Raw genomic sequence first — 15,442 nt, 5'->3', positions numbered from 1 at the left:
TTTTCCGACCCTTCACTTTCAGTTTATATCTGTCCTTAAGGTACAGTGAGTCCCCTGTAAGCAGCAGATTGCTGAATCTCACTTTTTTCTATCCATTCAACCACTCTGTGTCTTTCGATTGGAGAATTTAATCCATTTAAAGTGATTATTGATAGGTAAAAACTTAGTATTGCCATTTTGTTGATTGTTACTCTTTTGTAGTAACTTTGTTCCTTTCTTCCCTATCTTGCTCTCTTCCTTCCTTTTATTCTATTTTTTTTTCTTTGTGAGATAGAGTCCCACTCTGTCGCCCAGGCTGGAGTGCAGTGGCTCACTGCAACCTCTGCCTCCCCGTTCAAGCAATTCTCCTGTCTCAGCCTCCCGAGTAGCTGGGACTACAGGTGCCTGCCACCATGCCTGGCTAGTTTTTGTATTTTTAGTAGAGACGAGGTTTCACTATATTGGTCAGGCTGGTCTCGAACTCCTGACCTCAGGTGATCTGCCCGCCTCAGCCTCCCAAAGTGCTGGGATTACAGGAGGGAGCCACTGTGCCTGACCCCTTTTATTCTTTAATGTTACATTTTCCTCTCTACTTTTTGATTTTCCCTACTTATTTTCTTCCAGTGGCAGCTACACTAACAGATTGTTATTGAAGTACTTACTAAATATCATTGTATGCCTGGCAATGTGCTGAACTGCAGAATAATGAACAATATTAATATTGTTATTAATAATAATAAAATCATATTATTAACAAACTTAAAAACACAGTCAAAATAAAATACAGTGAGGGTTAAGAAAAAGCCTATAGGTTAAGGGTTGGCAAACTCTGGCCCCCAAGTCAAATCCAGTCTGCTACCTGATTTTATAAATAAAGTTTTATGGAAAGACAGCCACCCCATTGGCTTACATCTTATCCATGGCCAATTTTGTGCAACAACTGCAGAGTTGAATAGTCACAACAGAAACCATATGGATCAAGTCCGGCCGTGGTGGCTCACGCCTGTAATCCCAGCACTTTGGGAGGGCAAGGTGGGCAGATCACTTGAGGTCAGGAGTTCCAGACTGGACTGGCCAACATGGTGAAACTCCGTCTCAACTAAAAATACAAAAATTAGCCGGCCATGGGAGGCTGAGGCAGGAGAATCGCTTGAACCTGGGAGGCGGAGGTTGCAGTGAGCCAGGATCACACCACTGCACTCCAGCCTGGGTGACAGAGCAAGACTCCATGTCAAAAAAAAAGAAAAGAAAAAGAAACCATATGGATCAAAAAGCAAAAAATATTTACTATTGGAACCTTACAAAAAATGTTTACCAACCCCTGCTACAGGTCATCATTTGAGATGTCTTGCTTCTTTAAAAAAAGAAGAGACCAGCAATTCTTGGGTACAAGATGATCTCAAATGGCACAGCAAAATTAAAACATCATATCCTCTGTTAATTTGCTAATAAGAGACATTAAGGTAAAGAACAATGTTATCTTCATATTTTCTTTAATAGATATTAAAATAAAAATGTTTTGTTTACTTCAAACTACCTTTCCCAAATACAAATTTTTTCCTATGTAAGTCAACAGAAAATCATGTACCTGTTTTCTGGGCAGAATCTTCAGCAGTCAAAAAAGCAAAACTATCTTGGAATTTTTGTTCAGAAGTCTTTGGAGATGTGGTGTTATTTTGCTTGGGTATTTCTTTCTCTGATGGTGATAGAAGCTTAGCCTAAAATATAGTATCTTTTTTAAGTGTTAATATTCATAATTAAAAACAAGTTATCAAAATATTCTAAGACATTTTCAATATTACTTTAAGAAGCTTAAGTATTAGATTTACTCCATTTGAAAATAAATGCTAATTCTACTAAGAATTTCTGTGTGTTTTTAGTTGAGGGGTGGATATTAGCTTAATGCCATGGTACTGAATCTGAATTAGGTCATTAACTCTTTCTCGAGATACAGAAATGAAAATCTCATGAATCCTTGGAAATCAGAAATTCTGTTAGGTAAAAAGAGAAAGGCTGGCACCTGATCCCAGACTCTGGTTTTTACAGTTGGAAAGAATCTTACAGATTCTTGAATTTCCAATTTCCAGTTATCTTTTTTAAGATGGAATCACTCTGTCACCCAGGCTGGAGTGCAGTAGTGTGATCTCAACTCACTGCAACCTCCACCTACTGAGTTCAAGCAATTCTCGTGCCTCAGCCTCATGAGTAGCTGGAATCATAGGCACGCGCCACCACACCCAGCTAATTTTTTTGTATTTTATTAGAGATGGGGTTTCGCCATGTTGGCCAGGCTGGCCTCAAACTCCTGACCTCAGGTGATCTGCCCGCCTTGGCCTCCCAAAGCGCTGGGATTACAGGCATGTGCCACCGCACCCAGCCAATTTCCAGTTGTCTTCTAATTGCTCTGCATTCAAGTACTGCTCCCCTCAAATGGACAATAGATTCAAACCTTGACTCTTTGAATTATTTTTAAAGTATATATTGAGACAGAAATGTTTTCCTTAGGAGCTACAACATTACTATTTTCATTAATTTAAAATTACCTTAAAGACATTTTCAAATAATAGTACTTTCATTAAATACATTAATAAAAACCAAAGGGGAGGGAGAATAAAGCAAGCTTATTTCAGAGATTTAGTTAAGAGAGAGACAGAGTGCACGAGACAGAGACAGAGGGAATGTGCCTGTCTAAAGTCCTAGGTCAAAGCAAAGCGACTACTCATTTAAACATTCCTGCTCTACCTGCCCCTATTCTATTACAGCATGAGAACTGATCTGCCTAATGATCCTAGTGAAAATCCTAAATGATCAATGATTCAATTATATTTCCTTTACTCAGCTTACTAAGCTAAGAAAATAAAATATCTAACAATTAGAATTAGTGTAAGGGGATACTAGATTTAAATTTTAATTAGCAGGAAAATTACATTAACTAAATCCTTCCTTCTTGAGGATTAATTGAGTTAATTGAGATTTTACTGCAGTAAATAAAATTCTGACTGCATTTTTACTGAATAGGAAATTTCTCCTTGTGCTTTCATTCAAAGTTTGGTATAAATGCTATTGAGCTTCTCTTTTTAATTTTTCAAAGACACATCTAATAAACGTAGCCACAAAAAAATAAATACTAAGATCGTAAGACCCCTGAATTGGAAGAACGTGAAGTCATATTTCAGTAGATAACTCGAAGTGTGGTCTCGAAGTGTGGTCTAGACTGGCACATGAGCAGTATCTGGGAACTTGATGGAAATGCAAATTCTCAAGTCCCATCTATTCAATTCAGAACTCTAGGGACAGGACCCAGCAATCTATGTTTTAGCAAGCCATCCTGGTCATTGTGATGGCCACTAGTGTTTGAGAACCACTGCTCTGTATCAGGGGTTGGCAAACTAATCTGTTGCTGTTCTTGAAAGCAAAGTTTTATTAGAACACAGCATACCCATATGTTTCCATTCCGTCTCTGGCTGTTTTCTGGCTACAAAGGCAGAGGTGAGTAGTTGCCAAAGAGATTGCATGGCTCAGAAAGCCAAAAGTATTTACTATCTGGCCCTTTACAGAAAAAATTTGCTGACCTGACCTCTGCTGTAAATTATTCTCTTATACAGAGAGAAGTATATTTTTGAATACCAGTATTTGTAGAAAGTCAGCAATGCCCTCACTGAAAATCAACATAGATTTCTTGCCAGAGGCACAGCTTAAATTTATAGATTTTTTAAGCTGTGGCAAGGCACGGTGGCTCATGCTTGTAATCCCAGCACTTTGAGAGGCCAAGGCAGGTGGATCACTTGAGATCAGGAGTTCGAAACCAGCCTGGCCAACATGGCAAAACTCTGTCTCTACTGAAAATACAAACATTAGCTGGGCGTGGTGGCAGACGCCTGTAATCCCAGCTACTCAGGAGCCTGAGGCAGGAGAATCACTTGAACCTGAGAGGTGGTGGTTGCAGTGAGCTGAGATCGCACTACTGCACTTCAGCCTAGGTGACACAGCAAGACTCTGTCTCAAAAAAAAAAAAAAAAAAAAAAGATTTTTGAAGCTGTGGTATTTCTTTGGTGTTTATTTCAAATAAAAGCTGTATTACTAGAAACTGTTCTTTGGGTCCATTTCTAACTGATAACTCATTATTTCAGGTTGAACTATTCGATGAATAAATACTTACTCTGGCTCATAGGTTTAACCCACCCCTCTCCTTACAGAGCATGAGAGCCCTTCAGGTGGACAGAGGGCAACACACTCCAGGCTGATGGAAGACAGAAGATGAAGATGTGATTAAAACCCTAACCAAACTATTTCTGCATGAGCAAGCGGGGCACTGTCGATACTCTCAGAATCACAGCAGCCGCTCCTTATAAACCGCTCTGAACTTGCTGATATGCTCTGTACTGTATACACAGCTCATATGACACAAAACACAAACCAACTGCTGAGAGAGGTAATTCAGTGAATAAACGGCAAAAGTTGGCTTTGAATTGGTGCAGACACTGCTGTCTCTATTCTTAACTACTTTGATATAAAACAAGGATAAGTGAAGGGAAATGAAGAAACTTTGAGGGTTTATTCAATATTTATATAAGCCCGAAGGTATCCTAAGCACTTGCAAAATAAATGTCTAAATAATTAAACCATTAAAAGCTTTAGAAAAAACTAAGGGAAGAACTAAACCAACAAGTTTACATCAAAACATAAATTCAAAAGAGTAAATCTGCAGGAAATTGGAATAGCCCAGAATTTTAGCATCATTCATAATAAACATCCTCCAGCAACATTTGGGAACAGTAAAAAAAAAAAAAAAAAAAAAAAAGACCCTCAATCTTCCTTTTTTTTTGAGACAGGGTCTCATTCTGTCACCCAGGCTGCAGCGCAGTGGCACAATCTCGGCTCACTGCAAACCCCACCTCCTAGGCTAAAGCCATCCTCCCACCTCAGCCTCCTGCGTAGCTGGGACTATAAGCATGTGCTACCATGCCTGGCTAATTTTTGTATTTTTTGTAGAGACGGAGTTTCACCATGTTGCCCAGGCTGGTCTCGAACTCCCAAACTCAAGTGATCCACCCGCCTTGGCATCCCAAAGTGCTGGGATTACAGGCGTGAGCCACCACACCTAGCCTAAAACACCTTAAATACTTACCCAAGAGTCATATTAAACATTTAGAAGACCTTGAAATTTCTATTGGCGGTGATTCACATATCAGTAAACCAATATTTTGTTATTTTTATATTTCTGAAAGTTGTTTTTGGAGAAATAAATGCAGTTAAACTCATAGGGCACACAGCAACCCAGATACAATGTACTTACTTGGTCTTTCTCATGGCCACTGCCACTACTGGGAGGGAAAACTGGCAAGACTAAATTGAAAGAAAACAAGTGCACAACATATACATTAACTCATGAGGCATAAAAATTCTCTACTCCGTCTCCCAATATGCTAACGCTAAAAGCAATTCCCACTTCCTACAGCTTCCGGAAATGTCTACTCTTAAGATCCTTTCCTGATTATTCAACCTTGTTCCTCACCACTCAGTTCCTCACCACTCAGCATGAATTCTCTGCTCTAGACTTTGTCCCTGAATGTCACCCTCACATGCTTGTTGTGTCCTTGTAGTTTGTTTCGTTTGAGACAGGGTCTCACTCTGTCGTCTGAGCTGCAGTGCAGTGGCATGATCACTGCTCGCTGCAGCCTTGACCTCCTGGGCTCAAGCAATCCTCCTGCCTCAGCCTCCCCAGTAGCTGGGACCACAGGCACACACCACCATGCCCAGCTAATGTTTTAATTTTCTAGAGGTGTGGTCTCACCACATTGCCTAGGCTGGTCTCAAACTCCTGGGCTCAAACAACCCTCCTACCTCAGCCTCCCAAAGTGCCAGGATTAGAGGTGTGAGCCACCATGCATGCCCTTGTAGTTTTACCTACCTAAGAATGCTTCCCTTTCTCCTCTTCACATTCTATTCTTTTTTCCAAGGGTTAATTCAAGTCCCACCCACCTCTTCTTTAAAGATTTTCCTGATGATTCCAGCTCATGACAGATTCCTCTTATCTGAATTTCTACTCCATTTATACAAAACTCATCAGTAACAATTGTTGGTTAATTTCATGTTCTTCTGTTTCATGTACACCATACATTTTGCCTTTCCAGTGTAACTGTAGCAGGGAAAGCTGGCCCCATAATCATATATTTCTTTGGATCCACTCCCATTATATACTGAAAAATAAATATCTGATTTGAAAATCACTATTTGAAAAGTGATTCAAAAGAAGACATGCCAGACTTACTTCTCAAATTACTTCTGGTTCTTGTCTTCTTTCTACTGGAATATGATTTTAGGGATTTCCTTTTCTGGTTACTGGTCCAAGATAGTTCACTGGTACTTGAATCTTGATTACTCTCAGAGAAGAGATGTTTTCTGTAATGAGACTTCTACAAGCACAGATCAGAAATGAGAATTTTTAGAGGGGTGTTAGTGCCTCTTATGTATAACTAAACATATTCTACAAAGCTAGAGATAAGAGAAGTACCCTTCTAGAAGACTGGGCTCTCTTATATAATATAAAGGCAAAGAAGTATGGAGTGGAAGAAAAGGATTATTGCATCAGTCAATTCTCAACCAAGTTGCTGTTGTATAGGATGACAAAATCCTTTCTAATATAACGTTTGCAACAGAAGAGATGGTGGACGACTGCTCAAAAGCAGACCAATCTCAATATTGTGCCTAATACTACTTCAAAATACTAAGTCAGATGGCAAAAGAAAAGTATGGGAATATTTTTTGCAAAGACAAGCCTCTCTACATTTTAGAAGAACCAAAACCAAAGAGGAGAGTTATTTCTTTTTCTTTTTTCTTTTTTTTGAGATGGAGTCTCACCCTATCGCTCAGGCTGGAGTGCAGTGGCGCAATCTTGGCTCACTGCAACCTCTGCCTCCTGTGTTCAAGCAATTATCCTGCCTCAGCCTCCAGAGTAGCTGGGATTACAGGCGCATGCCACCACCCAGCTAATTTTTTTTTTTTTTTTTTTGTATTTTTACTAGAGACGGAGTTTCACTATGTTGGCCAGGCTGGTCTCAAACTCCTGACCTCAGATGATCCACCCACCTTGGCCTCCCAAAGTGCTGGGATTACGGGTGTGAGCCACCACACCCAGCCCAGCAGGGTAATTTCTGTTTAAAACATAAAGCATTTTGAAATTAAGCCTGGATTATAAAAGATTAGAGATTTAGGGCAAGTTTAATCTTTCTGATGGATTATTCAACTGCACTTTGATATTTATATTTTTAAAATTTTTCTGTTGTTACATTAATTTTCAAAAATGCTGTGATGAATACATGTTTGTGCTTGATTTTAATATGGAGCTTGTTTTTTTGAGTTCTGTTTGTTGGGTATCTTCAGGGCCCAGTCCTCAAGCCCTCCTGCCTCTTAAGGGGCTGTAGCATTCAGCTGCTAATAGTTCATTCTCATTTCAGGCCAGGGAGGAGCTAAGTCTCACTCCCAAACATTAGGCTCCTTCAGTCTCTAGATCCCAAATGAAGAAATGAGGCAGAGGCCAAACAAGTCATGTATTCCAAGGAAAAGCCGAGTTGAATGAAAAGAGAACACTCAGCCAGGTGTGGCCAGGTGTGGTTGCTCATGCCTGTAATCCCAGCACTTTGGGAGGCTGAGGCTGGTGATCACCTGAGGTCAGGAGTTTGAGACCAGTCTGGCCAACATGGCAAATCCCAGTCTCTACTAAAGATACAAAAATTAGGCAGGCATGGTGGCATGCCCCTATAATCCTAGCTACTCAGGAGGCTGAAGCAGGAGAATTGCTTGAACCCAGAAGGCGGAGGTGGCAGTGAGCCAAGATTGTGCCATTAGCGAAACTCAGTCTTAAAAAAAAAAAAAAAGTAAAGAAAAGAGTATACACAAACATGGAGGCAAAAACAACCTCAAGGAGGGGATGGTCAAAAAATTGACAGATGGCTGATGGGGCATGGTGGCTCATGCCTGTAATCCCAGAGATTTGGGGAGCCAAAATGGGAGAATCTCTTAAGTCCAGGAGTTTGAGACCAGCCTGGGGAATGGAGCGAGACTCCATCTCTATAAAAAATTTTAAAATGAGCCAGGTGTGGTGGCACCACCTGTAGTTCTTGCTACTCAAGAAGCTGAAGCGGGAGGATCACATGAGCCTGGGAGGCTGAGGCCGCAGTGAGCTATGATGACAGAACAAGGCCTTGTCTTAAAAAAATTTTTTTAAATTGACAGATGGTTGGCCAGGAGAAAATGGTCCATGAACCAGGAAAGGTGGCTTCCACCTGTCACGGTCCCAGTGCAGACAGATAAGAAACTTGAGCCCCACTCCCTGTACTCACGGGTTGTTGCGGGAAGTCAGGGACCCCCAACGGAGGGACCGGCTGAAGCTATGGCAGAAGAACATGGATTGTGAAGATTTCATAGACATTTATTAGTTCCCCAAATTAATACTTTTATAATTTCTTATGCCTGTCTTTACTCAATCTCTGAAAATAAATTGTGAAGATTTCATGGACACTTGTCACTTCCCCTTGTGACTTCCTATGCCTTGTGATACCCTTGTATCACAAGGGTATCACAATACCCTTGTGATTTCCTATGCCTGTCTTTAATCTCTGAATCCTGTCAGCTGAGGAGGATGTATGTCACCTCAGGACCCTGTGATGATTGCGTTAACTGCACAAATTGTAGAGCATGTGTGTTTGAACAATATGAAATCTGGGCACCTTGAAAAAAGAACAGGATAACAGCAATGTTCAGGGAATGAGAGAGATAACCTTAAACTCTGACCGCCGGTGAGCCGGGTGGAACAGAGCCATATTTCTCTTCCTTCAAAAGCCAATGGGAGAAATATCGCTGAATTCTTTTTCTCAGCAAGGAACATACCTGAGAAAGAGAATGTGCCCCTGAGGGTGGGCCTCTAAAATGGCCCCCTTGGGTGTGACCATCTTCTATGGTCCAGGCTGTAGTGATAAAATAAGCCCCAGTCTCCCATAGCGCTCCCAGGCTTATTAGGACGAGGAAATTCTCGCCTAATACATTTTGGTCCGACCGGTTGCTCTCAAACCCTGTCTCCTGATAAGATGTTATCGATGACAATGGTGCCCGAAACTTCATTAGCAATTTTAATTTCGCCCCGGTCCTGTGGTCCTGTGATCTCGCCCTGCCTCCATTTGCCTTGTGATATTCTATTACCTTGTGAAGTACGTGATCTCTGTGACCCACACCCTATTCGTACACTCCCTCCCGTTTTGAAAATCCCTAATAAAAACTTGCTGGTTTTACAGCTCAGGGGGCATCACAGAACCTACCGACATGTGATGTCTCCCCCGGATGCCCAACTTTAAAATTTCTCTCTTTTGTAGTCTGTCCCTTTATTTCTCAACTGGCCGACGCTTAGGGAAAATAGCAAAGAACCTACGTGACTATCAGAAGCAGGTTCCCCAATAACAGGTGGCTCAGATTGGTCATTTAAGTGGAGAGTTATTAGGCAGCGGTCATCTTCAGCACTCATAAACTCCACCATGTTAGTGGATTCTTCTGCCTGCTCTATACAAATTAAGAAAAAGACATTTAATATAATAACCGTGCACACGCTGACATACTCACCAGTGGTCTTCATGGGATGTCCCCTCTGGTACCTCTCCATCCTTTGGTAAGACCTGGTAATTAGGTCCTGCCTCAAACCTCCAATCAGAAAGCTATGGGTACAGGCTGGCATGTTGGCTCACGTCTGTAATCCCAGGACTTTGGGAGGCCAAAGTGGGCAGATCACTTGAGGCCAGGAGTTTGAGACCAGCCTGGCCAACATGGCAAAATCCCGTCTCTGCTGAAAATACAAAAAATTAGCTGGGCATGGTGGCACACACCTGTAGTACCAGCTACTTGGGAGGCTGAGGCAGAAGAGTTGCTTAAACCTAGGAGGCAGAGGTTGCAGTGAGCCGAGATCGTGCCACTGCACTCCAGCCTGGGCAACAGAGCAAGACTCCATCTCAAAAAAAAAAAAAAAAAAAGAAAAGAAATCTATGGGCACTTGGGAAAACAGCCTTGGGGCATAACTCAAAAGAGAAACATGGTCTAGTGCAGGGCCGACTTTGTGGGTAGACAAGACCTTCCCTACCCCCATGTCCTGCCTCCCCCAAACCCCATCATTTCTTCTTTGTCATTTCCAGTTGACCCACAAGAGAGACCTTAACAGGTGTAGAAAACAATTCAAGGCTACCAGCAACTCTTCTTCCTCCAGAAGTGCCATCAGACATGCATCACTCATATGACCACAGGTTTCCAGTGACCTCTTCCAACTAAGGTTTCATCGCTTTTACAGAAAACTCAGGGTCAGAATTTTGTTATTTCCCAATATACCTGTTTCTCTTTCAAGGCCACTGGGACTCTCCCTGTCTTCTTTATCAGACTTACTAAAAAGTTCTGAGGAGATTTTCGTCTGGTCAGGCAACATCTGAAATGCAAGACAAAGGTCAACTTTGAAATGTAGTCATCTTTAAAAAAAAAAAATTTAAGGAAAACATAAAGCTTAGAACAAAACACACTGATAAATCAGAAGTTAGTCAAGTTTACCAGTTTGTCCTCTCCTGAAGGATCATTCCACTGTTTCCGGCTTCTCCAGGCCCCACCTCCCTCCAGGACCAGCTCGGGCTAGCCATTCCCCTGCTCCAAGCACTCTTTCCTGGTGTCTTCCCAGCCTCTCCTGTCTCTGGCCCAGGTCTTACCCCATTGGGTAACGTCTAACCGCTGCTTCTCTCAGGCACTGAGTCTCTCTCAGGATGAGTCTGTAGTGAGTTCCCAACTATAGGGTCCTCAGTCCAACCCCTTTCCCTAGAATAGGGGCCTCCTATTCTAGGAACTACAGCTTTATCACAGGAAAATCCTCATTCTCCCCTCAAAACATTATTATTCATTTTGTGAAATGTGGAAAGACATATGATTTCGATGTTTTTGTGAGTTAAGGCAAACTTGTCTTCAGAACATATGTAATTTGATGGAGGAGGTGTTTTTTACCAAGTGAGCAAACTTGTCTTCAGAACATATGTAATTTGATGGAGGAGGTGTTTTTTACCAAGTGACTGATTTCCCCTTTATTTCTCATCCTCATCCATGAAATGGCCTTTTTGTAAAAAGACCATGTCATTAAAATAAGGTGAGTTTTTAGAAACTATTTTCAGAGCACTTTGCTACATATAAACACCTTCATATACAACTCAAACCAAAAGGAAGCCAGCCCAAGACTTCCTTATCTGGTCTCTGAGCTCTTAATTCAACTTTCTATGGGCCATTACCACAGTATTTTTTGCCTTTTGTCACAAATTTCTTTGCCCTGTCTACCATCTGTGATACAGAAAGGTTTCCTGTTTCTGTCAATAAGTAGGAAACAGAGAGAGTTGCAGACCACAGCAATCTAGAGAAGTACAGACCATTTCCACAAGATAAGACCAACAGGTACAACTATGGAAAAAGTCCCTCAGAAACTTTATTCCTAATGACTCCCTGATACGGTCTGGCTGTGTCCCCACCCAAATCTCATCTTGAATTGTAGCTCCCATAATTCCCACATGTCATGGGAGAGACCCCATGGGAGGTAATTGAAACATGGGGATGGGTCCTTCCCATGCTGTTCTGACAGTAAGTCTCACAAGATCTGATGGTTTTATAAAGGGGAGTTCCCCTACTCTCTTGCCTGCCGCCATGTAAGATGTGACTCTGCTCCTCCTTTGCCTTCTACCATGATTGTGAAGCCTCCCCAGCCATGTTGAACTGTGAGTCCATTAAACCTCTTTCCTTTATAAATTACCCAGTCTCTGGTATGTCTTTATTAGCAGCGTGAGAACAGACTAATACACTCCCCCTAGGTCCAGGGGGAGCTGAGAGAGACAGAAATGCCAGTGTCCTCAGGACTCCAGGAAGAAGGTGGTAACAGGGTGATATTATCCTAGAAAACCTTTCAGCTGTTCACAGTTAGTAGAGTAAAGCATTTCAAGGAACAAAGAGGCTTTCTATCCTACCTCAAGACAATGACCCATCAAAAGGGAAAACTGGGATTTAAATCCAGAACTCTCAACTCTTTTTTACATGGCATTCGAAAGACCAGGTTTTCTGCTTTATCAAATATTCACATCAAAACCCAACAAGGACATTTAATAGACATGAAACATACTAAAACATTTTTAAATAATCCAAAAGAATGAAACCTACCACCTGTTTGTCTTCTCCTAAAGCTTGAATGGAAACTTGTGATATGTTGAACTGCAAATCAAAATGGATTTCTATTTTCATGACTTCTTTGTAGCTGATAATCATGGGCTTCTTCAGGTAAATGATAAATATCTTTATCTTCTCCGTTTCTAAGAGAAAATATGGAATATCAATGCATAGCAACATACTTCAATGTTTTATTTTAAAATTTTATCATTTTAAATAACTACGCTAGGGTATTTGTCCAGATTTTTCTGTGGTAAGAAGTTGAAAAGAAATCATATTAAATAACATTACTTTGAAATTGTCCTTTAGATGCACGTGTATTTACACATATACACATACAACACAATTAAGTGGTTGATCTTGCAAACATTGGAAGTAACTTACCTTAGCAGCAAAGAAATGAAGATAGTTTTGTCTTCTGCAATTCAGTTTTTTTAAGAGCATTTTGTTTATACAAGGCTATCATCTGCAACAGGTATTTTATTCCCAAATATACTATGCACAATATTCACTCTCTCTCTCTCTGAAATTCTACTTATTTCTAAAATTGAAAATAAAACTCACTGTCCCCAATGTGCAAAATGGAATAATCTACCACCATTTCAATGGACTCCACTTGAAGAAGAGACAGAAACACCTTAGAAAAAATTCTGTAGGCCAGGCGTGGTGGCTCACGCCTGTAATCCCAGCACTTTGGGAGGCCAAGGCAGGTGGATCATGAGGTCAGGAGATGGAGACCATCCTGGCTAACACAGTGAAACCCTGTCTCGGCTAAAAATACAAAAAATTAGCTGGGCGTGGTGGTGGGTGCTTCTAGTCCCAGCTATTCGGGAGGCTGAGGCAGGAGAATGGCGTGAACCCAGGAGGCGGAGCTTGCAGTGAGCCGAGATCGTGCCACTGCAGTCCAGCCTGGAGGAGACAGCGAGACTCCGTCTCAAAAAAAAAAAAAAAAAAGAAAAAGAAAAAAAAAGAAGTCTGCGTCTCCCAGCACTTGGGGAGGCCGAGGCGGATGCATCACGAAGTCAGGAGTTCAAAACCAGCCTGACCAACACACTGAAACCCTATCTCTACTGAAAATACAAAAATTAGCTGGGCGTGGTGGTGCACCCCTGTAATCCCAGCTACTCAGGAGGCTGAGGCAGGAGAATCGCTTGAACCCGCTAAGCGGAGGTTGCAATGAGCCGAGATCATGACACTGTACTCCAGCCTGGGTGACAGACCGAGCCTCCATCTCAAAAAAAAAAAAAAAAAAAAAGTGTGTTTCAGACAATAGCCTCCTTGCAGGCTCCTCCCAGGTCACCGGCCCTTTCCCGACAAATTGTAATCGGGCTTAGAAGAGAAAATAGCTTAGACCAAATTCACAAAGAGTCCAAGAATACACCACATTAAGTACAAGGTAAGTCGGAAGAAGCAGAATAGAAAAGGCAGCAAAGTCCAGGAAAGAACAGGCAAAGCTAATGGCCACAAATTAATGAGAAGGGAAACAAGGGAAAAAAAAGAGTGAAACATACATGAGTCTAAATCTGTGAGGTCCAACTCATCAGAGTACTTAAAGCATGCCTAGTACTAACTGAGATGCTCTGTAAGCATCAAATACACATCAGATTATGAAGACTCAGTACACAAAAGAAGAATGTAAAATGTATCATTAATAATTTTAAAATATTGATTACATGTTAAAATAATATTCTGGATATTATTATTTCAGGATATAATATTCTGGATATTATTATTCCAGCATATAATATTCTGGGTTAAATAAAATATATTAATAAAATTAATCTACTTAATCTACTTTTTTAATCTACTCAAATTAATCTACTTTTTTCTTTAATGTGACTACTAGAAAATTTTAAATTAAGTATCTGGCTCACCTCATATTTCTATAGGACAGTGCTGGTCTAGAGTAAGCCTCCATGATCTCCCCAAAATACTAATCTTACCGGACATTTTACTCATCACTCCAGGGAAAGTCTATAAAACCATGCAACAAAAGTAATCTTAAATATCTTAAAAAGTAACTAGCTAATTGTTAGCCCGGCATGGTGGCGGGCGCCTGTAGTCCCAGCTACTCGGGATGTTGAGGCAGAAGAATGGCATGAACCCGGGAGGAGGAGCTTGCAGTGAGCTGAGATTGCACCACTGCACTCCAGCCTGGACGACAGAGTGAGACTTCGTCTCAAAAAAAAAAAAAAAAAGTAACTAGCTAACTGGGCCATGGGATCAATGCAAACATATATAAGGGTCAGAAGAAATACCATGAGGGCTACATCAAGCTTCCAACATACTACACTGCCAACTCCATAACCAGGAGGGCTATGATACAGAACAAAAGTCTTACTTACAGAATTTACTAGACAATCATCAGTTTCTTTGGCTATAAGAATGGAAAGAGTAATACCTACTTCCTGTAGAAATTGTGAGGCACTTTGTAAATTAAAAACCATGAACCACAGAAATGTGATCTATTCATGAAGTTACAAAATATTAACTTTGGCAAGTTGACTCCTGAAAGCTGTTAACTGAGCACCCACATTCTTAAAGAAAATAATGAATTATTTTTACCTTTTTCCTTTTCCCCCACCTCTTACTTAGCTCTTTAGGAATGCAATTATGAAAAACAAACAAACAAACAAACAAAAAACATTAAAAAGTGGTCGGCCAGGCATTTTGGCTCACGCCTGTAATCCAGCACTTTGGGAGGCCGAGGCAGGCAGATCACGAGGTCAGGAGATCGAGACCATCCTGGCTAACACGGTGAAACCCTGTCTTTACTAAAAAATACAAAAAATTAGCCAGGTGTGGTGGCAGGCGCCTGTAGTTCCAGCTACTCGGGAGGCTGAGGCAGAAGAATGGCGTGAACCCAGGAGGCGGAGCTTGCAGTGAGCCAAGATCGCGCCACTGCACTTCAGCCTGGGCGACAGAGTGAGACTCTGTCTCAAAAAAAAAAAAAGGTGGTCAAAGGACATCAACAGACACTTCTCAAAAGAAGATATTCATGCAGCCAACAAACATATGAAAAAAAACTCAACATCACTGATCATCAGAGAAATGCAAATCAAAACCACAATGAGATATCATCTCAAGCCAGTCAGAATGGCTATTATTAAAAAGTTAAACAACAGATGCTGGCAAGGTTGCGGAGAAAAAGGAACACTTTACACTGTTGGTGGGAGCGTAAATTAGTTCAACCACTGTGGAAGGCAGTGTGGTGATTCCTCAAAGACCTAGAGAAAGAAATACCATT

At 41.2% G+C, this 15,442-nt stretch overlaps 1 protein-coding gene across 2 annotated transcripts in view; it reads right to left on the bottom strand.

The window, feature by feature from the left end:
* The window catches only part of SYCP2L (synaptonemal complex protein 2 like), a 203,740-nt gene that overhangs the window by 37,943 nt on the left and 150,355 nt on the right, over positions 1-15,442 (bottom strand). For both annotated transcript variants that reach the window (XM_063605144.1, XM_055113166.2), the window contains exons 18-24: positions 12,190-12,338; positions 10,345-10,438; positions 9,404-9,531; positions 8,322-8,369; positions 6,251-6,395; positions 5,276-5,325; positions 1,568-1,697 (exon numbers count right to left, since the gene is read on the bottom strand). In XM_063605144.1, coding sequence (XP_063461214.1) covers positions 1,568-1,697; positions 5,276-5,325; positions 6,251-6,395; positions 8,322-8,369; positions 9,404-9,531; positions 10,345-10,438; positions 12,190-12,338 — 744 coding nt within the window. The remainder of the gene's footprint in view (positions 1-1,567; positions 1,698-5,275; positions 5,326-6,250; positions 6,396-8,321; positions 8,370-9,403; positions 9,532-10,344; positions 10,439-12,189; positions 12,339-15,442) is intronic.

This window comes from Pan paniscus, chromosome 5 (assembly GCF_029289425.2).
Source record: "Pan paniscus chromosome 5, NHGRI_mPanPan1-v2.0_pri, whole genome shotgun sequence".
Classification (NCBI taxonomy): Eukaryota; Metazoa; Chordata; class Mammalia; order Primates; family Hominidae; genus Pan; species Pan paniscus.
The sequence above is the reverse complement of the archived record's forward strand: the minus strand, read 5'-3'. Positions and strand labels throughout refer to the sequence as shown.